Source organism: Dreissena polymorpha, chromosome 2, assembly GCF_020536995.1.
Source record: "Dreissena polymorpha isolate Duluth1 chromosome 2, UMN_Dpol_1.0, whole genome shotgun sequence".
In the NCBI taxonomy this organism is placed as follows: Eukaryota; Metazoa; Mollusca; class Bivalvia; order Myida; family Dreissenidae; genus Dreissena; species Dreissena polymorpha.
The window spans coordinates 95659102-95683860 of NC_068356.1; the positions used below are offsets into that span (position 1 = coordinate 95659102).

The 24759-nt window shown below is 35.5% G+C and overlaps 1 protein-coding gene across 1 annotated transcript; it reads left to right on the plus strand.

Moving 5' to 3' along the window:
* The first annotated feature begins 3085 nt into the window (after nucleotides 1-3085).
* LOC127868133 (ankyrin repeat domain-containing protein 50-like) lies at nucleotides 3086-24502 on the plus strand. Its single transcript, XM_052409754.1, has 12 exons — nucleotides 3086-3128; nucleotides 4614-4883; nucleotides 5256-5374; nucleotides 7344-7557; nucleotides 8778-8924; nucleotides 9253-9366; nucleotides 10503-10640; nucleotides 11140-11265; nucleotides 13446-13522; nucleotides 17315-17441; nucleotides 18148-18368; nucleotides 19120-24502. Exons 1-12 carry the CDS (start codon nucleotides 3098-3100, stop codon nucleotides 19708-19710), a joined length of 2175 nt encoding a protein of 724 aa, XP_052265714.1. The 5' UTR covers nucleotides 3086-3097; the 3' UTR covers nucleotides 19711-24502.
* Nucleotides 24503-24759: the final 257 nt, after the last annotated feature.

Sequence of the window (24759 nt, forward strand, 5' to 3'; positions counted from 1 at the left end):
CACGAACACGATACGGCAGGGTCATATGTGTGTCGAAAGTATAAGAGCTCCTGTGAATGTATGATATTTTATTCTTAAATGATACTGTTATTTTATATATCAAAAAAGAGAAATAATACTTACGAGACAATTTGAACTCGTCGTCTTAATTTTGCACTGTTCATTTAGAGAAAAAACACGACATATCATTTGTTTGAATCAACGTCAAGATTTTTGATAATTCAAAAATAATCACTCGCATAGTCCTTCGCATACACAACTATCCACAATCGAAACAAAGTCGTATACATTTACATCACGTTCACGTACGCGTTAACAAGTAAATGATATTATAGTTGGACATAATCTAGTCACATTGCGTACACAGGAGCTTACCGACTGAACAAATAACGGAACATCGTCCAGTTTTCGGAATATTATTCCCGGATTATTGACGCCCCGTGATTTCCTTTAGCGATACTATTAACTGACCCAAGGCTATCATACTTTAATTGATCCAGTGGCAGTATGTATTATAAATCCATATTTTATAGCAGACGCAAGTCTGAAACCCGATTACGAAGAACTGAAATGCAGTCCATTGGAAAATACATGGCCCTATAAATGTGGTAAATCCGTGCTGGAATTCCTTAAATTGCAGGGTGCATATACTTCCACCGACAAAAACAACAATAATACTCAGCAAACATGAAAAACTTACAAAATCAATTATTTGAACAGAACAGTTGCCTTTAGAAAATCAATCAAAATTGCTGATTTTTTATTTGATTTTGAATCTGTTGGATGTGTTTAATTTTGTTTACATTGCAAATCATAAAAATTACAACCTGTGAAATAATGTTTCCCAATTGTAAAGATAGGAAACGAAAGCTTTGGAGTGACCTTTTGTAAAGTGATTTTCTGATCAAACAAATAGGAAAAAGACTGTTCGAACATTTTAAAATGGCTTAACATTGCCGCTGTGTGTGAACACTTAATGCAATTACCGTAAACCTACCGCGATTTATAAAATGATTGAAGATACTATAAAATCTAAATGGCCGTCAGTGTTTGCTCTTAACATATTGAGATTTCACATAGGATTGTCAATAGTATCTTTTATTAGTTATTAAAGGGCTTGTAAATATCATTTATTTGTCGTGTTCGACAATTGAAATTGATAAATGGAGACTCTATGACATATTTTATTTTGAATTATTTGGCTTTTAAACGCAATTAGACACGGGGGACCTAACGGGATGGTGTGCTGAAAAAGCACACCAGAAAGGTGTAACAATAGGCCTGCTATTGCCAATTAGCATGTATTGTAATAAATTTCGAATTTCACATAGTTGTGGCTAAATTACAAAGAAGCACTCGCCTTTCAAATACAATAACATCGTTTTGCCATTTTAAGATTACAAATTAATTACATAATATTGTTTGCATACAAATGTGTATAACCTTTCTGTTTTTCTTTTATCTAAAGCGCACACATTACTTAAATATCAAATAAGCTACAAAGTTAATAATAAATGTAATAATATACTTGCCATTTTTCCAGCAGCGACAACAACAACAACAACAACTACTACTACATAATGACAAAATCATCTCCACTGAGGAACACCTCAAATCATATACAAAACATCCGTGAAATAACGCTAGGAAGTAGTGATAGATCTCTATATTTCAAATTCGGCTGTCATAAAATCTTATGCTAAAGAACGTTGCCCGTAGAGCTGTACTCAGTCACGCAATGTCACAACACAGGTGGACGGACCAGGCAATAAATAAAATAATAAGCCCATCTATTAAAAAAAAACTATCTCAAGCAGATATGATAGGATTTATCCGCGTTTTGTACTTTTGTTACCGCGTATAATAGCGCATACTAGTCCACTCATGTAAGAGGATTTGGAACGCTGGTTGTGGATACTTCATGCACGCTATTGTACGATTAAATCTGATCAAATTACATAAACAAATAAATGTTAAAAAGGCTGCTGAATACAATAACATACACGATTAAACGAAATGGTAGATTCATTTGTCAGCTAATACTGCAGTAATTACTTGAACATTAAGGTTAATGAAAGTCAGTAATGTAAAATGGAGTTTTAATTCACATATTTGTAACAAATGCCCACCTACGCAAGCAGTTTTTTTGGGGAAGAGAATGCCTAGATTTAAAGGGGCCTTTTCACGTTTTGGTAAATAGACAAAATTATATAAAAAATTGTTTCAGATTCGCAAATTTTTGTTTAAGTTATTATATTTGTGAGGAAACAGTAATACTGAACATTTACCATTCTCTAAAATATCCATTATATGCATCTTTGGACGATTAAAAAACCTGAAAATTATAAAGCGTTGCAACGCCGAAACGATTGAATAATTTGGAGAGTTATGTTGCTGTTATATTTTGTGATACTACGAGGATTGCTTATATAAATTATAAAATACTGCACTCATTGTATGAGCACGGATGGCCGAGTGGTCTAAGGGATAGACTTTTACTCCAGGGGTCAGTGGTTCGAGCCCAGTTGAGAGTTACTTTTTTTCTTTCTTTAAATTTTATTCTCGTTTTTTTTAATGGAGCTTTTTAGATCCAATTTTTACATTTATCAATATAAAGCATTTAATGAAAAACGCCAATAACTTCAAAAAATCTGTGAAAAGGCCACTTTAAACAGATATTAGTCATTTGGTAAGACATAGCTTATTTTCATGTATACTCAACATTGCTAATCATGAACAGACGTTGATTTGAAAAATACAAAAAGTATCGTGGAGAATCAGGGACATAATATAGTATAGGTCCATAATCTATTGGATATCTAACTCATAATGACATTACGTTATAAGTCACCTGCGTTATTTTCGATGTGGCCTAATTACGTAACAATTTATATGTATAAATATTACACTTGTATTGCACATGAGAATATTTACACATCAAATCTTCCATTTTTTAGGCAAACACCATCCATAACAGCAAGCTAAAAAAAACAATAAATATTCGAAATTTCCCGCGCAACTATGTGTCCTTTTGTGGTGTATTTTTATCATAACGTGCAATGAAGCTACTCTCCACTAAGGAGATTTCGTACCAGAAATGGCAACCAGTGGAAGGAAACTTTTAAGAGGTAATATTTACTTTTTATAAAATAAATGAAATGCAATTTCCCAACGCTCTGATTGACACGTATTATTTTCATTTTGCTGTTTGAAAGCGGTCATATTTATCTAAACGGTTATGCAAAAATATGATTTAATTATAAGAGAGATAATTTCGGACGATTAAGATTTTCGGATTCTGATTCTGTGTTGTGTTCACACTAGCGCAGTTGTCTGCTTTACTCTGTTATGTTTAAGGAACTTTAATGAAGAGGACTAATAAAATATATGAAATATGGATTTATAATACATTAAGATTATTTCAGTTGAAGTAAGATTTTGAAATACAATTATACCTGTTTTCCTTATTTTGTTGGGTTTGTATTTATTTTCAAACTTAGTTATGTGAGTAAAACAAAATACTTGTAGCACATGTGTGTGACGTCATCACTAGAGCCATGTTCGTAATGTTCACAAAATTATCGAAACCAGGAGACACTGGATATGAGGGCAATGTACAAAATATGAAAGAAGATGAACAAAACATTTGTATCTCTTTTTACTTTTGAAAAAAGATTTTCAATACATACTCATAACATAACTACTAAAAACCATGTGTTTTAGTAATTTTATGTTTATTTTACCAATCTGTGAACAAAGCCCCTTAAAATCCTACACACAATCTGTAATATTTGAGATGCAATAGAAGCCAGCTTTTTGTTATTCAGTTATTCCGAAAATGCACTAGCATCTAATTGCAATATCACAGTCTGATTCATTTATTTGATTTATTTTCCAAAAAACCTTTCACTTTCTCCTAATTCTCAGAAAAAATCTTGCAGGAAAATTTATAGCATAAGAACTGTGCGCGTACATCGTGTCAGGCGAAATAACATGTTCAGTGGGAATTATACCCTGTCCTGATTGGATTTTTTGGGGAAATCTTTAAATAGTTACAAATATGCCAAAATTTATTTGAAAATATGTTGAACATTTTTGTTTATGAAATTCTTGAGCACTTTTTGTGGCCATGGTGTTCAAAAGAAGAAGGACTGATAGAACAGAAATTTCTTAAAGTGTAAAAGAAGTTAAAAAAAGCTTACTAACTGTTAAAGTTTGATTAAATATTATTTATAATTATTTTATTAATAGTTTTGTAAAACTAATGCCTATTGCAATCGAGTAATGGTGTAACGTCTCGATACCACGCACACAGTGAAGTCATTGTATGTGCGTTTGTACCCTCTATGTCTGCTTTGTGTAGTCCAACACACTCGATTTTTAACATGGATTTAACAGGAATTAAATAGATCCTTGAAGATAAATAGTTTATTGTTGCATTGTTTGCATTAATTCAGACATTTTGTTACCGTTTCCTTAACCGCTAGATATGTTATTACCAGAGTATTACATTAGTCTTGTTAAATTCAAACATTAATTAACAACATTAATTTTTGATGAACTTCTTTTGAAATTTTGATGGCATGGTAATCATTATTTTATTTACACTGCAGATAGTTCCAGAGCTGGTTTCGAAAAAAGAGAAAAGAGAAGACAGATTCGACGTCTGCAAGAAGCTATCGACAAAAAAGATACTGAAACTGTAAAAGAGATTCTGCAAGATGAATTTGATGTGGATTTCCAGTATCGTGGACAAACTGCTCTTCAACAGGCTGTAAGGGAAGGCTGCCTTGATATCTGCAAACTGCTGATTGCCAAGGGCGCAAATGTCAACATGTCCGATGCTGAACAGAATAATCTTCTCAACATGGCTTGTTGGCGAGGTTAATTTATACTGCATTTTGTTTAATTCTCTGTATTTGAATGTCCATTACTGAGCTTTTAAGTATTAATAATTACTTATTTTGCCATTACTATAGCTTATAAAAAAATGATGTAACAGTTTTTTTTAACAGTGAAATGCATAATTGTATAGGAGGTTTGATATTATTCTTCAATCTTGCTTTAAAATTGTACTGAAGTATTTGTTTGTTTATTCAATTTTTTTGCTATTTTCAACAAGATTTCAGGCATCATGGTAGTCGTTTATTCACTCAAAGTGTTTTCAGTATGCTGGTTTACCAGTACTTATATGTGCAAATACTAATGCAAATAACATAACTTGTTACTTAAATAAATATTCTGTTCCATTTAAGGTTTTGCAGAGATCTCTGACCTATTAATACAGAATGGAGCTGATATAGATGAACGCAACATTCACGGGTTTACACCAGCCAACACCTGTGCGTTACAAGGCTACCCTGACATTCTACAGGTAAAACCGGGAATGATATTTGTTGAACGCTGTCAGTTTAACTCTTTCAGTGCTGGAACTGAATTTTGAAGGCCTTTGCAAACAGTTTGGATCCAGATGAGACGCCGCAAAACGTGGCATCTCATCAGGATTCAAACTGTTTGCTATTCTGATAGTATTCTTTGAAAAAAAATCGACAAAAATGCTAATTTTAGAAATTCAGCAGACGACATTTAAGCAGACAACAAATTACCCAGCATGCAAAGGGTTAACCCTTTACCACTTATATATGTATTTTGACTGACATATGTAGTCCTATAGAAAGTTAAATTTAATTAAACACCTTTTTACTAAATTCAACTTTTAAAGGCTTCATTTCCAACCCTTAGATACTGATGAGCAGCAAACAGCATAAATCCTGAACAGACTGCTAGTAACTTGCAGGCTGTTCTGGTTTTATGCTGATTGCAAAAGCCATTTTCACGTTGCTTCTTATGGGGGAAATCGTAAAACATATTAAATTTAGCTCATGATAACATCAAAAGCCAAAGGCTTACTTTGACACTCTCGAGTCAAGTTCCTGACAAAAACTAGTATTTAGTGTCACAAGTGAGAGTTGGAAGTTTCTCCTAGCCTGGGGTTTGAACACAGAATCTCCAAACATAGAATGTTGTTAAATATTCAAATAAACCATCCCACAAAATTTCAAAATATGAAAATCCTTATTTAGCATATAATGCTGTTTTGAAAAATAAATTAGGCACATTACAATTTGTCTGAGATTAAGACTGTAATGCATATCTGTAGTGAGGCAGTTGTGATTTTTATTATTAATTGTTGTTAATTAATGATTTACAATGGTTATCTTTTCAAACCATGTTAACTCTTTTTTCTTGAGTAGAGAAAGAAAGAGGTGTTTCTGAGGGTTCAGACATTGTGTTTGAAGCTTTTGCAGCTTAATGTTTCTGTGTCAGTTTCATGCTCAGCCTCCTAAATAATTGCTGCAGTTTTGACTGTAAAGTTACTCTACTTGCTACAATATACGAGCCTCCTTCTGGGATAACTCATGTGTGTAAAGTGACTTCCCAGATTAGTCTGTGAGTCCACTCAGGCTTATCATCGATGACACTTTATGCACATGTATTAAGCCCAGTTTTCCCAGAATAGGCTTTTAAGGGACTTTTAAGCGACAACCATGTCTGCCTTAACAAGATTGGTTACTTAACAAGATTTTCATTTAGAAGAGACTTCCTGTAAACAAAAAATGGCATTTTAGCGGAAAGTGGTGTCCTTGGTTACCTGTCCACACTGCACAGGCTAATATAAGACGACAATTTACTTCTGTGCATTAAGACCAGTATTACCAGAACAAAGCTAATATGACCCAGATGCTAATCCAAAATAATATATTCAGTTTTTGCCAAGTTACTCTGCATTCTTAAATATATGACCCAGATGCTAATCCAAAATAATTTATTCAGTTTTTGCCAAGTTACTCTGCATTCTTAAATATATGACCCAGATGCTAATCCAAAATAATGGATTCAGTTTTTGCCAAGTTACTCTGCATTCTTAAATATATGACCCAGATGCTAATCCAAAATAATGGATTCAGTTTTTGCCAAGTTACTCTGCATTCTTAAATATATGACCCAGATGCTAATCCAAAATAATGGATTCAGTTTTTGCCAAGTTACTCTGCATTCTTAAATATATGACCCAGATGCTAATCCAAAATAATGGATTCAGTTTTTGCCAAGTTACTCTGCATTCTTAAATATATGACCCAGATGCTAATCCAAAATAATATATTCAGTTTTTGCCAAGTTACTCTGCATTCTCCAATATATGACCCAGATGCTAATCCAAAATAATGGATTCAGTTTTGCCAAGTTACTCTGCATTCTTAAATATATGACCCAGATGCTAATCCAAAATAATATATTCAGTTTTTGTCAAGTAACTCGGCATGCTTCAATATATGGTCCAGATGCTAATCTCCGCCAAGGCTGACCTTGACATTCACAACCAGCATGGCACCACCGCTCTGCACACGGCCGTGGCGCGCCGCCATTTTGAGTGTGTCCAGTTGCTGATGCTGGGTGGGTGCAGGGTTGACACCCAGGATGAGAGACGCCGGACGCCGCTCATTGTCGCTGCAGGCAGTGGCTTTGCTGACGTCATAGAGCTCCTTGTGAATGGAGGTGAGTTGTTTTGTTTTGTGGGGAAGAGTTTAGCTCGACTATTAAGATATCTGTCAACGGATAGCTTAATTAAATAAAATTCAGATATATTAAGACATAAAATTTAAAAGTGACGCGATGGATTGAAGATTATTAGCTCGGCTGTTTTTGGAGAAAACCCAAGGTAATGTCATAGCCAGCTGGTCGTCCGCCGTCCATGCTAAAACTTTGACATTTTGTCAAGGTTTTTGACATTGGCTCTAAAATCAAAGTGCTTCTACCTACAACTTTGAAACATGCCACACCCATTTTTGGGTTTCTAGGTCAAAGGTCAAGGTCACTGTGACCTCTAAAAAAAATAAAATAATAATTTCTGACAAGCTTTCGTAGCCGAGCATGGCACCTGTTACGCGGTGCTCTTGTTAAACTTAATAACATTAAAAGCACAAATGACATGTTTCCTTTCTGTGTGATGATGCTTAATAGGGATACAATCATTAACATATAATTCAATAACGCAATTAATAATGAAAATACTAATTTTGTACCTTTTAATGTGAATATCGATTGCATTATAAGATTGAAAAACAAAACCAAAAGTAAAATCAATTTCAGTTCCTAGTGTTAATTCTAAGGATATCACATCAAATTCAGATGCCAGTTTTGATGCCAAAGATATCACATCAATTTCAGGTGCAAGTGTTAATGCCAAATATATAACATCAATTTCAGATGCCAGTGTTAATGCCAAAGATATCACATCAATTTCAGGTGCAAGTGTTAATGCCAAAGATATCACATCAATTTCAGATGCCAGTGTTAATGCCAAAGATATCACATCAATTTCATGTGCCAGTGTTAATGCTAAAGATATCACATCATTTCAGGTGCCAGTGTTAAAGCCAAATATATCACATCAATTTCAGGTGCCAGTGTTAATGCCAAAGATATCACATTAACTTCAGGTGCCAGTGTTAATGCCAAAGATATCACACCAATTTCAAATGCCAGTGTTAATGCCAAAGATATCACATCAATTTCAGGTGACAGTGTTAATGCCAAGTATATCACATTGATTTCAGGTGCCAGTTTTAATGCCAAAGATATCACATCAATTTCAGGTGCCAGTGTTAATGCCAAAGATATCACAGCAATATTTTCACATCCCAGTGTTAATTCCAAGGATATCACATAAATTTCAGGTGCCAGTGTTAATTCTAAGGATATCACATAAATTTCAGGTGCCAGTGTTAATGCCAAGGATATCACAGGGACTACGGCTCTGTTTTCTGCTGTTGCCAACGGATACCCAGAAGTTGTGCGCTCTCTGGTGAACAGTGGGGCTGATATCAACCAGCCCACAACTAAAGGGGTCACACCATTGCTGGGTAGCATCTGTTAAAATGTTGTAGACTTGCATTTTCATTGCGTAATACTAATTGCTAAGGTATTAGAGTATATAGATTGTATTTCAATTATTATGCAACCTGCTCAGAACATTTTCCTGATGATTTGACACTTTTAAACTAATTCATAAAACTTAGATAACTTTAAAAAAAACAACAACAACAAATCTAGTGGAAACTATGAAGGTTGCATTTTTATCAGAATCTTAATGAAAGATGCTCAGAATATTTATATCCTTAGCCCCTAAGGTGAGTGACATTAGGTCTTGCAGACCTTTTGTTCTACAGTTTTCTACATGTTATTTTTTAGAGGCCATACATAATGGCTTCACAGACATTGCCCAGTTGCTCATCGACTCCAAGTGTGATGTCAATCTGACTGATCGACTTCACCAGGCTCCCATACATCTGGCAATTGCTAAAGGTCAGCCCACATTCTGTAAAAAGAATATTCCTTTATCATTCAGGGTTTTCTTCAGATCCATTAGGCAAGTAACAAAGCCTGCAATTTTTGGTTCGAAAAATTGTGAACCAAATAGTGAATCTAAATTTATAATCCCCTATAACTATTTGTTTTTAATAATACGCTCGATTAAAACCCTAATAAAACACCGACAGAGACTTGAGTCATGAAGAAATCTTAAATGTGTTCATTGTCGATCAACGTGCTTTTTCAAGATTATTCACTGGAGGACACAAATAGGTCCTGATAAGCCTTAGGCTTTGGATGCCATGGAGATAAACTTTATTACTAGGTTTGTTCTATTACGGAAACATGTCAAAGGACATGCTCACAATCAGTTACAAGTAATCATGATTTGAGCATCGTTCTTGGAAAATCATGCTTAATACATGTGCTGAAAGTGCCGTCACAGATTCGCAGACCGCAGCGGTTAATTGCGTACATCAAATCCGCCTAGACTGGATTTTTATTTAGAAAAAAATTCTTTTAAACAAAGTAATCCATAAAAATGGAAAGTGTTGTACTTAAATAGCTTGTGCAGACTGCACAGGCTAATCTGGGAGGACACTTTAACCCTTTCCCCATCAGAAGCAGATTGAAAATGGCTATGTGCAAACAGCATAAAACCAGAACAGCCTGCGAGTAACTCACATTCTGTTCAGGTTTTAAGCTGTTTGCTGCTCATCAGTACCTTTAAGGTTGGAAATGAAGCCTTTAAAACTCGATTCTAGAATTTTTTAAATGCAATTAGATTTTCTAAGGGACTACAAACGGTCAAAGTGCATTTATAAGGGGCAAATGATAAGCACATGCATTGGGTCCATTTTCCCATAGAGCAAGACTCCTTTGTTAACCCTTTAATACTTAGATACGTATTTTTTCCCTTTTGTAGTCCTTAAGAAAGGGAAATTTAACTTAAGACCTTTCTTACTAGATTCAAGTTTTAAAGGCTTCAATTCCAATCCTTAGACACTGATGAGCAGCCAACAGCCTAAAACCTGAACAGACTGCGAGTTACTCGCAGGCTGTTCTGGTTTTATGCTGTTTGCACATAGCCATTTTTGCTTTGCTTTTAAGTTGGAAAGGGTTCATTACAGCCTCACAGTTCTTCAGTGAGACAACCGATGCAGCCACAGGTCTGGTGAGGAGCCTGGTGGAAGCTGGGTGTGACATCAATCTACCTGATAAAGGGGGCTCCACTCCACTATATCAGAGCGCCTCGGCTGGAAACCTGGGTAATTTATATTCTTTTTTATGGAGTAATTCTTTTTTTTTTGCAATAAGTCTTGTATATGAAAACCCCAAACAGCTTGACAATATTGACCTGATGCTCATAAATTCTGTGAACATAAATTATACACTAGTATTATTTTTGCTTTTGTATTCCATTTAGTTGCATATGAAATACCAGTTTAATTAGGTAATAAAAGAAAATTCAGTGTGGCACATTTTTATCAATTTAATCTGATTACAGTACGGAAACTAATACGTAAATCATAATCGTTTTTTAAATACTTACATGACATTGGGAGAAAAGGGAGTCAGTCGATTTCCCAAGTGCAAAAGTAATTGACACACACTTTAAATTTTATTTCTAAGCTGTATGTTATGGTAATGTGCTTTGAAGATTCTAAAACAATTTTAGCGTGGTCCCAATTACTGGGCTATATTTAACGTTGTTTTGTAGTTAAGGTTATGCAAGTTCTTAAAGGGTGCTTTGTTTCTTGTCTATAGATCTGACAGAGTACTTGTTGAGCAGATCAGCAGATATCGCAGCACGTAAGAAGGATGGTGATACTGTGTTGCACGGTGCTGTACATGGAAACAACCCAAATATTGTACAGAGGCTTATTCAGGCTGGTGGGTGGCCTTAACCCTTTACCACTTAGATACATATTGTGACGCATTTGTAGTCCCTTAGAAAGTGATATTTCATTTAAGACCTTTCTTGCTAGATTCAAGTTTTTAAGGCCTCATTTCCAACCCTTCGATACTGATGAGCACCCAAATTTTGGCGTGGTCGTAGGCGTCCAATTAGTACACATAATGTCCTGGTAAGGTCCATAATTTTTTTCGGCAACAGGGATTGAAATGAAACTTAACAGATGTGTTTACTCTGTGTGTGATGTCACTGAATAAGATCCATAATTCTGGCCTGTAATTTACCCTCTACCACTTAGCCACGTATTTTCACGCATTTGTAGTCCCTTAGAAAGTTAAATCGAATTTCAGACCTTTTTTACTAGATTCAAGTTTTTAAGGCCACAACTCCAAACCTAGATACTGATGAGCAGCAAACAGCATTAAACCTTAATAGACTGCAGGTTGCTCGCAGGCTAATCTGGTTTTATGCTGTTTGCACATAGCCATTTTCACTTTGCTTCTAAGTGGGAAAGGGTTAATGTTTGCGTTAGACTTACCAGAGTTCTTGCTGGAATTTCATAACATTGAATCTTGGAGACTGTTTGTTTTTAAAAGTGTGTATCAGAATACGCTAAGTACTTGTTCCTTAGAAATCTGTTTAATGTGGAGCATTAATTGATTTGCACTCTGTTCAAACAATTCTAAATGTATGTGCGTTACGATTGTCCCAGATTAGCCTGTGCAGTACACATATACTAATCAGGGACAACACTTTCCACCTAAACTAGATTTTTGGTTAGAAGGGACTTTCTTCAAACAAAAAATTCAATTAAAGGGGAAATAGTCCTGCTTGAAATTCCTTCACAAGCTGCACAGGCTAATCTGGAACAACACTTTACGCATATGCATTTAGCCCAGTTTGACTTCTGGACGATGTCTAGGAGAGTGCTTCAATCTACATGATGATCAATCATGCAAATTAGTATGATTGTTATTTGTATGGAAAGGAAATAAACTACAGATTTTTTATGTCAACAGTTCAAAGTCGAGATTATTTAGATATATTTAGAGTGGTACGATTCTAAGAACCATTTATACCCATGAAAACAAACCTTAAAAAACGTGCAATTATAATCAATTACCTTCAGAAAATTTGACATTGAATTGTATTACTAGTATTCTTGGATGGATTATTGGAGCTGTAAATGCTTTCAAGAATTTTATTCCAGATTGATATGGATGGTGTTTACTAAAAATCTTGTTCCAGCCAGAATTATTACCTATATCGTGATTTTTTATGGTTTGCTCATATCTTACTGTGGGAGAATAAAACCATTTACAAGAAATTAAAGTTTTGGGGGATGCATAATTTTTTACAAATATATATACACAAATCTCAGTGTTTGATTTTTATGTTTCTGAATTATGAACACTTAAAGAAACATTGGAAAAATACAAAATTGGCATCAAATTTGAATAACGGTAATTAGTTTATATACAAGTATACATTTTTATGGCAAAACAGTTTTTTTTAAATCAAATATGTGAAGGACATTTTTTTTTAGAAAATCCTGTAATTTACATGATAACTATGAACACTTTATATTTCATATTGGTAAAATGATGAAATTAGTTAAAGTTTTTAGCAACACAATATTTATTCATAAAACTAATTGTTCAGACAAAAAGAAATTATTCTCAAAATCATGTAAGTGTTGTTTTGGGTAAACTAGGCTGTGCAGGCCATACTGGCTTATATGAGTCGTGTTCTGAGAAAACTTGGCATAATGCATGTGCATAAAATGTCGTCGCAGATTAGCCTGTGCAGTTCGCACAGGCTAATCAGGGACAACACTTTCCGCTTTTATGACATTTTTCTTAAAATGAAGTCTCTTTTTAGCAAAAATCCAATTTTGGCGGAAAGTGTCGTCCCTGATTAGCCTGTGCAGACTGCACAGGCTTATCTGGGACGACACTTTACGCACATGCATTATGCCCAGTTTTGTCAGAACAAGACACATATGGTATGACACTTTCTGCCTTCACTGGAATTTTGTTAAGAAGAGACTTCCTTTAAACAAAAAATTCCCCAAACACTGATTAGCCTACACAGACTGGAATGACACTTTCCGCACATGTATTTAACCCAGATAGATATTTTATTTGAATATTTTCAGGATGTCCATTAAATGATAAGAACCTGAAGGGGGAGCATCCTCTGCTTACAGCCATTACATTTTCAGCAAAACTGGAGGTATCACTCAGTTACATGTTGCTATCTATAGTCTGAATCTGGGAAAACAAGGCTTCTTGCATGTGCTTAAAGTATCATCCCAAACTAGCGTGTGCTTTTTGCACAGGCTAATCTGAGACGACAATTTCTTCTATAATGAATGTTTTCCTTTAAAGTTAGACTCTTCTTAGAGAAAATCCAGTCTAGGCGAAAAGTGTTGTCCCTAATAAGCTTGTGCAGACTTCACAGGCTAATCTGGGATGACGCTTTATGCACAAAAATAAAGACCTGTTTTCTCAAAGCAAAATTTCTGTTGATGATAAAAAATATGACAAAGCTGATGTTTATGATATCTATAATAAAGGCTTCACCATTTTTAGCTCATCTATTTTTTTTTGTTTAAATTATGAGCTATTGTCATCACCTTGGCACTGGCGTTGGTGTCGGTGTCGGCGTCCGGTTAAGTTTTGTGTTTAGGTCCACATTTCTCATAAAGTATCAATGCTTTTGCATTCAAACTTGGTACACTTACTTGCTATCATGAGGGTACTGGGCAGGCAAAGTTAGATAACTCTGGCTTGCATTTTGACAGAATTATGTGCCCTTTTTATACTTAGAAAATTGAAATTTTTGGTTAAGTTTTTTGTTAGGTCCATTTTATTCCTTAAGTATCAAAGCTATTGCTTTCATACTTGCAACAATTACTAACTATCATAAGGGGACTGTGCATGCAAAGTTATGTAACTCTGACTGGCATTTCGACAGAATTATGTGCCCTTTTTATACTAAGAAAATTGAAAATTTGGTTAAGTTTTGTGTTTAAGTCCACTTTTTTCCTAAAGTATCAAAGCTATTGCTTTCATACTTGCAACACTTACTAACTATCGTAAGGGGACTGTGCAGGCAAAGTTATGTAACTCTGAATGGCATTTTGACGGAATTATGGGCCCTTTATACTTGAACATTTGGTTTAGTTTTGTGTTTTGGTCCACTTTACCCCTAAAGTATCATAGATATTGCTTTCATACTTGGAACACTCGCAAACTATCATAAGGGGACAGTAAAGGACAAGTTGCATAACTCTGGTTGTCATTTTTACGGAATTATGGCCCTTTTTTGACTTAGTAACTTTGAATATATGGTTACATTTTGTGTTTAGATCCACTTTACTTCTAAAGTATCAAGGCTATTGCTTTTAAATTTCAAATACTTTCATGCTATCATGAGGGTACTGTACCTGGCAAGTTGAATTTTACCTTGACCTTTGAATGACCTTGACCCTCAAGGTGAAATTATAAAATTTTGCTAAAATTGCCATTACTTCTTTATTTATGATTCGATTCGATTGATACTTTGACAAAACAACTCTTACCTGACATACCACAATAGACTCCACCCAAACCATCCCCCATGCCCCCCCCCCTCGAATCCCCCCCCCCGAATCCCCCTCAATCCCCCCCCCCCCCATTATTTTTTTTTTAATTAAAGAATATCTAATAAATGACCACCATACCCTCATACTATACCCCCCACCCCCAAAAATAATTTTTTATGCCCCCGGTAGGGTGGCATATAGCAGTTGAACTGTCTGTCAGTATGTCAGTCAATCTGTCCGTCTGTCCAAAAAAAAACTTTGACATTGGCCATAACTTTTTCACTTTTGAAGATAGCAACTTGATATTTGGCATGCCTGTGTATCTCATGGAGCTGCACATTTTGAGTGGTGAAAGGTCAAGGTCATCCTTCAAGGTCAAATGTCAAATTTATGGTGTCTGTCCGTCAGAAAACTTTAACATTGGCCATAACTTTTTCAATATTGAAGATAGCAACTTGATATTTGGCATGCATGTGTATCTCATGGAGCTGAACATTTTGAGTGGTGAAAGGTTAAGGTCAAGGTCATCCTTCAAGGTCAAATGTAAAAAATATTGCGTCTGTCCGTCGGAAAACTTTAACATTGGCCATAACTTTTTTAATATTGAAGATAGCAACTTGATATTTGGCATGCATGTGTATCTCATGAAGCTTAACATTTTGAGTGGTGGAAGTTCAAGGTCAAGGTCATCCTTCAAGGTAAAAAAAAATAATAAAAAATTTCAAAGCAGCGTTCTCATGAAGCTGCACATTTTGAGTGGTGGAAGTTCTAGGTCAATGTCATCCTTCAAGGTCAAGATCATCCTTCAAGGTCAAAGGTCTTTTTTTTTTTTTTAAATTCAAAGCAGCGTTCTCATGAAGCTGCACATTTTGAGTGGTGGAAGTTCTAGGTCAAGGTCATTCTTCAAGGTCAAGGTCATCCTTCAAGGTCAAAGGTCAAAAAAATACATTCAAAGCAGCGTTATTATGAAGCTACACATTTTGAGTGGTGGAAGTTCAAGGTCAAGGTCATCCTTCAAGGTAAAAAAATAAAATAAAATAAATTTCAAAGCGGCGTTCTCATGAAGCTTCACATTTTGAGTGGTGGAAGTTCAAGGTGAAGGTCATCCTTCAAGGTTACCTTCAAGGTCATCCTTGAAGGTCAACGGTCGAAATAAAAATCAAAGCGGCATTATCATGAAGCTGCACATTTTGAGTGGTGGAAGTTAAAGGTCAAGGTCATCCTTCAATTTAAAAAAACAATTAAAAAATTTCAAAGCAGCGTTCTTATGAAGCTGCAGATTTTGAGTGGTGGAATTTCAAGGTCAACGTCATTCTTCAAGGTCAAGGTCATCCGTCAAGGTCAAAGGTAAACAAAAAATAATTTCAAAGCTGCGTTATCATGAAGCTACACATTTTTAGTAGTGAAAGTTCAAGGTCAAGGTCATCCCTCAAGGTCAAGGCCATCCTTCAAGGTCAAAGGTAAAAAAAAATATAATTTTAAAGCGGCATTATCATGAAGCTGCACATTTTGAGTGGTGGATGTCTAAGGTCAAGGTCATCCTTCAAGGTAAAAAAAAAAATTAAAAAATTTCAAAGCGGCGTTCTCATGAACATTTTGAGTGGTGGAAGTTCAAGGTCAAGGTCATCCTTCAAGGTCAAAGGTCAAAAAAAAATAATTCAAAGCGTCATTCTCATGAAGCTGCACATTTTGAGTGGTGGAAGTTCAAGGTCAAGGTCATCCTTCAAGGTCAAAGGTAAAAAAAAATATAATTTCAAAGCGGCGTTATCATGAAGCTGCACATTTTGAGTGGTGGAAGTTCAAGGTCAAGGTCATCCTTCAAGGTCAAGGTACCTTCATCCTTCAAGGTCAAAGGTCATAAAATAGTATTTCAAAGCGGCGTTCTCATTAAGCTGCACATTTTGAGAGGTTGAAGTTCATGGTCAAGGTCATCCTTCAAGGTCAAAGGTAAAAAAAACATTTTTTTTCCAAAGCGGCGCAATAGGGGGCGTTGTGTTTCTGACAAACACATCTCTTGTTTTTTTCAAACATGGTTAAAAAACACAAATATTTATTTTAATTATTTTATTTTTGAAATACCGTCCAACCAAAAAAAATAAAAATAATTTTTTTTTTGCATTTTTTTTGCATTTTTGGAAGATAATGTAATAAATGACCACACCCCACACTATACACCCCTTTCCACTCCACCCCTCCCTCCTTTGTGATAGAAATTGAGATAGGTCCCTTCACCTTTAAAAAGAAAAATAGATGAGCGGTCTGCACCCGCAAGGCAGTGCTCTTGTTGTATTATCATTTAACTGGTTTTGTAAAACAAATACTGATGCTGATGATAAGGATTGTTATGCTGATAATGTTGTTAATGCTGATAATTATTATGCTGTTGATGATGTTGCTGCGGCTGCTGATGCTGCTGATCCATGATATGGATGTTTCAGATGATCAAGGCTCTGGTATCAGGTGGAAGCTGTCTGGATGAGAGGGACACTGTGGCAGGCAACACACCCCTCCACTATGCCATCCTGCACTACAACACCCCAGCAGCACTACTGCTCATTGACTCAGGTGGGTAGCACCAGATGTTCAAACCTCATGTTAATAATATAGTTGCGCAGGCAACGGGGATATTCGAGTCAGTTGGTTGGTTTGTCCGTCTGTTGGTGCCAAGGCTGAGTTGTTTAAGACTCATCCAATTGAGATGTGTTTTGGGAAACTGGGATTAATGCATGTGCATAAAGTGTCGTCCCAGATTAGCCTGTGCAGTCTGCACATGGTATTGGTATTTTATGTTTAAAGGAAGTCTCATCAAATTAAAAACCAGTTTAGGCTGAAAGTTTGATCCCTGATAAGCCTGTGTGGACTGCACAGGCTAATATGGGAAGACACTTTACTTTCTTGGAAGGCTAAAATATACCTATGCAGGGTAGTCAGTTGGTTTGTCTCTTGGTCAGCTCCTAGGCTGTGTTGTTCTAAGATTTAACCAGTTGTTAAAGCTTACCACAGTTAATAATACACCTGCAGTGAGGGAGTGTAATCAATTGCTTTGAGGTATGTTCTTTTTGCCCCCATTAAATGTAATAAATTTCAAAGCTAACTGCATCCACATTTCTCAAGACATTAATATTTTTATACCATAAATAATACCACAACTACTACTACCCTACCCAACAAAGGAGAGATTGCCAGCTAAACTTAAGCATATCAGTAAGTGGAGGAAAAGAAACTAAGGAGGATTCCCTCTGTAACGGTGAATTAATCTGTGTTTTATCAGGTTGTGACGTGAACATGCTGAACACAAAAAGACACTCGCCCCTGTACACGGCTTGCGAAAAGAACGCAGAGGAAGTTGCAAGGAGGATTCTGGGAAGTCCCAAATTCCAGAAGCGTCTTTTCCTTGTCCGGAATATTCCCCAGCCATTGTTTGCTGCTGTCTCAAACGGCCATGCACATATGGTAGATATGCTCATACAGACTGGTTGTGACATTAACATGGTAGGTATTTTATGGTTAGGAATAAGTTTGTTAGCAATAGTCTTAACCCTTTCCCTCTTAGAAGCAATGTAAAAATGGCTATGTGCAAACAGCATAAAGCCAGAACAGCCTGGGAGTAATTGTTCAGGTTTTATACTGTTTGCTGCTCATCGGTATCTTATGTTTGGAGGTGAAGCCTTACAAACTTGAATCTAGTAAGAAAGGTCTTAAATTTTATATATATTTCTAAGGGACTACAAATGCGTGAAAGTACATAATTGGTAAAGCGTTAAATAGTCCAAGATTCGTATTTTAGCTCCTTTTAATTGAATTTGTTCTTATCTGGAGAAAATATGAGTTGTGTTCTGTGAAAACTGGACATAATGCATGTGCATAAAGTGGCGTCATAGATAAGCATGTGCGGACTCTAATGGGCATAGAGTGTATGGTTTATTATTCAACTCACCCCAGAAGTTGGTCTTTTAGTCGATTTTGATGTGTATGAACATCTTCCTTGAAAGTGCAAAGTTGTGTTGGTTGATGTTTGTTACAAATTTATACATGTCCAATGACAATAACCAAATCAAAATACAAACACAAATAATGGTAATAATAATAATTATTATTATATGTAAGCAACACAATAAAAACACCAGAATGTAACACCGACATGCATACATTCTTCTTATCAATGATTATGTTGCCCTCTTGTTGTTATGAATTTGTCTCATTTCAGAGTTGTCTTCACTAGCTCAATTTTCTGTATTTTCAGATCAATTCTGACGGCCAGACCCCTGTCCAACAGGCTCTGACAGAAAACTGTCCGTTTGTCGTGAAACTTCTACTTAAGTACAATTGCGATCTACATGCGCATGCGCGAGTAAAACGTCTCTACAAATGCTGCCTCCTGCATGAAGACCAGCATCCCCACTTTGACCTTGAACCTTTGTTTGTGGCCTTGACCCACAAAAGTGTTGACCTCTTGAAACTGCTTATTGTCTGCTACTGGAAAATTCCAGGAAAGTTTATCGCAGAACTTGACAATGTTTTTCAGACTACTGCAGAACTAAATACGCACTATTCTCATGATCTGAAATCAGAAATCCGAGAAGTTTTTCTTCTCTCATCAAGGTTTCCAAGAAGCCTGAAGGAGTGTTGTCGAGCGCTTGTCAGAGAGAGGCTTGGGGCCTGCCCGGGGGAAAAGGTCGAGCAGTTGCCGGTAGCAACCATGATGAAGGACTATATATTGATGGAAGAATATTTCGGGGATTTGTGGGAGAAGATTGAAGAGCATGAAAACAGTCAGCCAAAGCACAACTTCAATGCATTTAACTCCGTGACATATAGAGATATTGGACCCTGAGTTGAGTCGCGCTTATTCAGTATTTTGAGTAACTTGAAAATGCAGTAGTACAGAATTGTTTTAGTTAACTGTTTGTTAATTTTGAATCATTAATAATAGTTTCCAGTGTTGATGATAAGAAAGTGAAATATCTTAGTTTATTGTTAGGTAGTTTATTGTTAGGATAATAAGAACAATTATTGAAAAAAAACTCTCATATATTAGCATGTTTAATAATCTTAAGCTGTTTCTTATACATGTACCCCCAATATAAAGTAAAGGGCGATTTTAGAATCACTAAGAACGTCAGTCTGTATGTCAGTCAGTCTGTTGGTCCGCAGACACAAACTTGTTTGGAGATTGCCATCTACACTATTCAACATATGACACTCAAACTTGCTAGGATTGTTTGTTGTGATATGAAGGTGTGCTTGTACGATTTTTATTTTTCCATCAGAAATGATTATAAAAGTAATGCACCTTTTTAAACTTTGTAATTCTAAAACATTATGTTACTAAAGACTTAAACATCTTTGCAACAAGACAGTACGGATGTGACTTGTTTGGTATGACACACTCATGTACAAAAAATGTATATTGTCCCTTTACTTAGTTTTATCAAATCAAGACCCTGGGGTCAAAACTGGCCACACCTAGGGGGTTGAAAAGTTTGTATGGGCTAACATAGCTATCAAACTGTACTATTTTCCTCTGAAAGAACAACACACAAAGGTTTAATATTTCGAATTTCAAGTTTAATTGATGTTCTGTACAATACTGGCGTCGACAAAGGGTCAAATATGACATTACCTAAACTTGCTACATATTAATACATGGAGGTTTGTAGTGGGCTTGTTTTTGTCATTACTGTGTAGACTGCTAGTTGTTAATGTTAAGAACACCAACAGTATATTACAACAATTAAGACTGTCTTGTTCAGACTAAATGTTTGTTATCAAAGTTAGATAACACGTGAAGTTTAATTAAATACAGCTGGAAAAAATGGATGTACCGGTACTTTTTGTTGACTCATTGGGGCTACACTCTATTCCATGTGTTAATTATTCTTTACTTGTTTGTCAACGACTTCTTCTACCTGAATGCCCTTGATATAGTTTGTAAATAACATATTTATTGACCTCAATTATTATATGAATCAGTGTGGCTTGTGTTATCATTCATATCTTGTTGATATCCAAGCAAGAATTGTCACTTTGTTACTCTACATAACTTTTCTTTTCAAAATTACAAGTTCATGATGTTGTAAACAACTTTATCTGTAACATTAGATTTATTATGCCCCTCTTCGAAGAATAAGGGGTATATTGTTTTGCTGGCTGTCTGTCGGTAGACCAGTCTGAATGTCAGTTGACCAGTTTGTTTCCGAACAATAACTCATCAACGAATTGACCGATTGACTTGATACTTCACATGGCCTTGGACAGTCGATGACCCCTTTTGAAATTGGGGTCACTAGGTCGAGGTCATTATCACTCTGAGTGTGAAAATAGTTTCCCATCAATAACTCGTTAACGAATTGACCAATTGGCTTGATACTTCACATGTACATTGGCCTTTGACAGTAGATCATCATCACTGTAGATGACCCCTTTTGAAATTGGGATCACTAGGTCAAAGTTTAAGGTCACTATTACACTAAGTGTGAAAATAGTATCCAATCAATAACTCGTCAACAAATTGACCGATTGGCTTGATACTTCACATGTGCAGTGGCCTTTGACATTAGATGAACCCTATTGAAATTGGGGACACTAGGTCAAAGTTCAAGGTCACTATCACACTTAGTTTGAAAATAGTTTCTGATCAATAACTGGTCAACAAATTGACCGATTGGCTTGATACTTTACATGTGCATTAGCCTTAGACAGTAGATGACCCCTATTGTAATTGAGGTCACTAGGTCAAAGGTAAAGGTCACTATCACACTAAGTGGTTTCTGATCAATAACTCGTCAATGAATTGACTGATTGGCTTGATACTTCACATGTGCATAGGCCTTGGACAGTAGATGACCCCTATTGAAATTGAGGTCACTAGGTCAAAGGTCAAGGTCACTATCACACTAAGAGTGAAAATCATTTCCGATCAATAACTCTTCAACCAAATGTGCATTGGCCTTGGACAGTAGATGACCCCTATTGAAATTGAGGTTACTAGGTCAAAGGTCAAGGTCACTGTAAAACAGTAAGTGTTAAAATGTTTCCCATCAATAACTCGTAAACTGATTCACCGATGGCTTGATACTTCCATTCTGCATTGGCCTTGGACAGTTGATGACCCCTATTGAAATTGGGGTCACTAGTTTAAAGCCTTGTTTGGAGGGGCATATGTCTCCGTCCACAGAACACTTGTTGTTTTTGAATGGAGCTATAAGTTCACTGGAATGAATTTCATTTTTATATGCAATTATTATGCGCAAGGATTGTTGGGATATAAAATGTCTCTTAGTGAGGTTTATAGATATTGCAAAGTCGTCTGTCTGTCAGTCTGTTCTGCTTCTTATGCTGCACACAACTGAGAAGGTATTCTCTGGATTCAAATGAAACACTATACATGTATAATGATAGAGGGCTATGAGGGAATGTGCAGCGCACAAGTACCTTACTCACTCATCAGTAGTTTAGGAAATATTGTTTTCTGAGAATTGTTTTCTTTGGCAGACCATACTCCATTAATGTGAAAGACATGTAAGTAAAACTATGTACATGTATATTGTTAAAGGACATTTAGAGGAAGTGCAAAGAACAACAACTATGTTATCCTTATTTTTTGCCATTTGCTTATATTTTGGTATACATGTATAATGTTTCTTGTGTGGAACCTAACTCTGCAAGTGTTGAAGGTATTTTAATGAACCATAATATTATGATTGAAGGCTTTAAAAAAAAACGAAAGTTAAAATGACCACATCCCTTTGCAAGCTTATTGCATTTTATTATTTTTTCATGTGTTAAGCATGCATTGGAGATTCATAAGTATTGAAAAAAAAAAACAGCTTCATATATTGATATGAAATTGAGAGGAAGTGCATTGTACAAGAACCAAAACTCTTTCATAGAATTTGTGGAGAAGTGAAGAGTAAAATGTTTTTGGATTTATTTCCCTTGGTATATATCATGCGCAGAGTCCAATTAAAAGGAGCACTTTTATGGATCTGTTAATAACTCAAAAAAATGTTAAAGGGATTGAAATAATTTCAACTTCTGTCACATTCATATGAATGCTGCATTCTGATTGGATTATTTGTTCACGTGACCGCTTTGTCATTTTCCGATGAACCCACTTCGTATGCAAATTTAAACATGAATATTCATGGCGCTACTTTTTGGTCATAAACAAGTTGCCAAAATGACGTTATATTTTGCGCAAAATTTAATGGCATTTTTTATTGGTCAATAGTAAAATGACGTGATATTTTTGCGCGAACTTCAACGATATACCCGTTTGACGGAGATGAAACCGAAACTGAAAATAGATTCAAACGCTAGATTAAAAAGGACTTTTATGACCCTTACCACGGTAGAATTTCAGCTTTAAGGTTATTTTGTGTTGTAATTATAAGAATTGAATAGCATTTTTCTGCATTTCATCGGTGTATGAACTGTCGGGAAAATGACGCCTAATTTATGCATAAACGCCGATAGGTCATACTCCGATGAAATGCAGAAAAATGCTATTCAATTCTTAAATGAAACTGCATATAAAAATATAGACTTTAAGAGGCAATTCTAAGTACAATAACTATTACTCTTTCTTTGTTATTAAATTTTGTTTAAATAACTTATGTAAAGCATAACTTTTTATATAAAATTGATTATATTAAAAAAACATAAATCAGTTGAGGGATTGGAAGTTTCTGTTTTTCAATAAATTTATAAAACGTTCCTGTTTTCCCCTAATTGCTGGCCAAGACAACACTTTAAGCTCAAATCAAAACTTCAGAGGCACTGGGCACTTATAGTGGCAGCACTTAATTGTTATACCCCTACAAACAAAGTTTAGGGGGGTATATAGGAGTGAATTTGTCAATCAGTCTGTCTGTCGGTCTGTTGGTTGGTCCGTATTAAGTGTCAGCTCTCTAATTCAAGTTGTTTTCATCTGGTCTTCAACAAACTTGGTCAGATGTTGTCTCTAGATGATGTCTAGGTCAAGTTCGAATATGGGTCATGTCGGGTCAAAAACTAGGTCACGGGCTCACTTGGTGCGTTTTAAACATTGAGCATGGTGTCTGCTCTCTGATTCAAGTAGTTTTCATCCAAGCTTCACCAAACTTGGTTAGATGTTGTATTTAGATGATGTCTAGGCCAAGTTCGAATATGGGTCATGGCAGGTCAAAAACTAGGTCAATGGGTCACTTAGTGCGTTTTAAACATTGAGCATGGTGTCCGCTCTCTAATTCAAGTAGTTTTCATCCGAGTTTCACCAAACTTGGTCAGAAGTTGTATCTAGATGATGTCTAGGTCATGTTCAAATATGGGTCATGCCAGGTCAAAAACTAGGTCACTTAGTGCATTTTAATCATTCAGCATGTTGTCCGCTGTTTTTTGTGAAGACAACATGCAAAATAGTCTGTGTTAATGCGGCATGTTTTTTTAACTGATTGAATGCTATTTACTTGAGTTTGGTGATAATAGAATCCTACAATAAGAAGGACTGTAACAAATATCCGGATACTCTGATATCCGCGAATCAAACAGACAATCCAGTCCGGTTAACTAGTTGTGTAATATTATCGGTCCATGTGCAGAGTTTTTGTACTGATTAAAATTTTACAAAATAAATTTTCAGTGTATCAGTTTGTTCTATTGATATTGCGAGGGTTTTAATCTTAACAATACACTCCTTGTAAAGCTGTCATTTATGATAGCGTATGGTTAATTGATAAACTGTTAAAATTATTGAATTAGGAAGGATAGATATTTTTCTGTTGAATATACATTGTAAAAATTTACACATATTGGTAAAACTGATTAAGTATTTAGGTTGATTTGTATAACTCAAAAGTTCTAAAGCTATTATGTAAATAATGGAAGAAAATAGGTCAGCCTT

Excerpts from the sequence above, each read along its gene's own strand:
- LOC127868133 (XM_052409754.1), top strand. The coding sequence starts at position 3,098 with ATGGCAACCAGTGGAAGGAAACTTTTAAGAG. Across the intron at positions 5,375-7,343 it reads GCTACCCTGACATTCTACAG|ATGCTAATCTCCGCCAAGGC; the intron begins GTAAAACCGGGA and ends TATATGGTCCAG. Across the intron at positions 11,266-13,445 it reads ACAGAGGCTTATTCAGGCTG|GATGTCCATTAAATGATAAG; the intron begins GTGGGTGGCCTT and ends GAATATTTTCAG.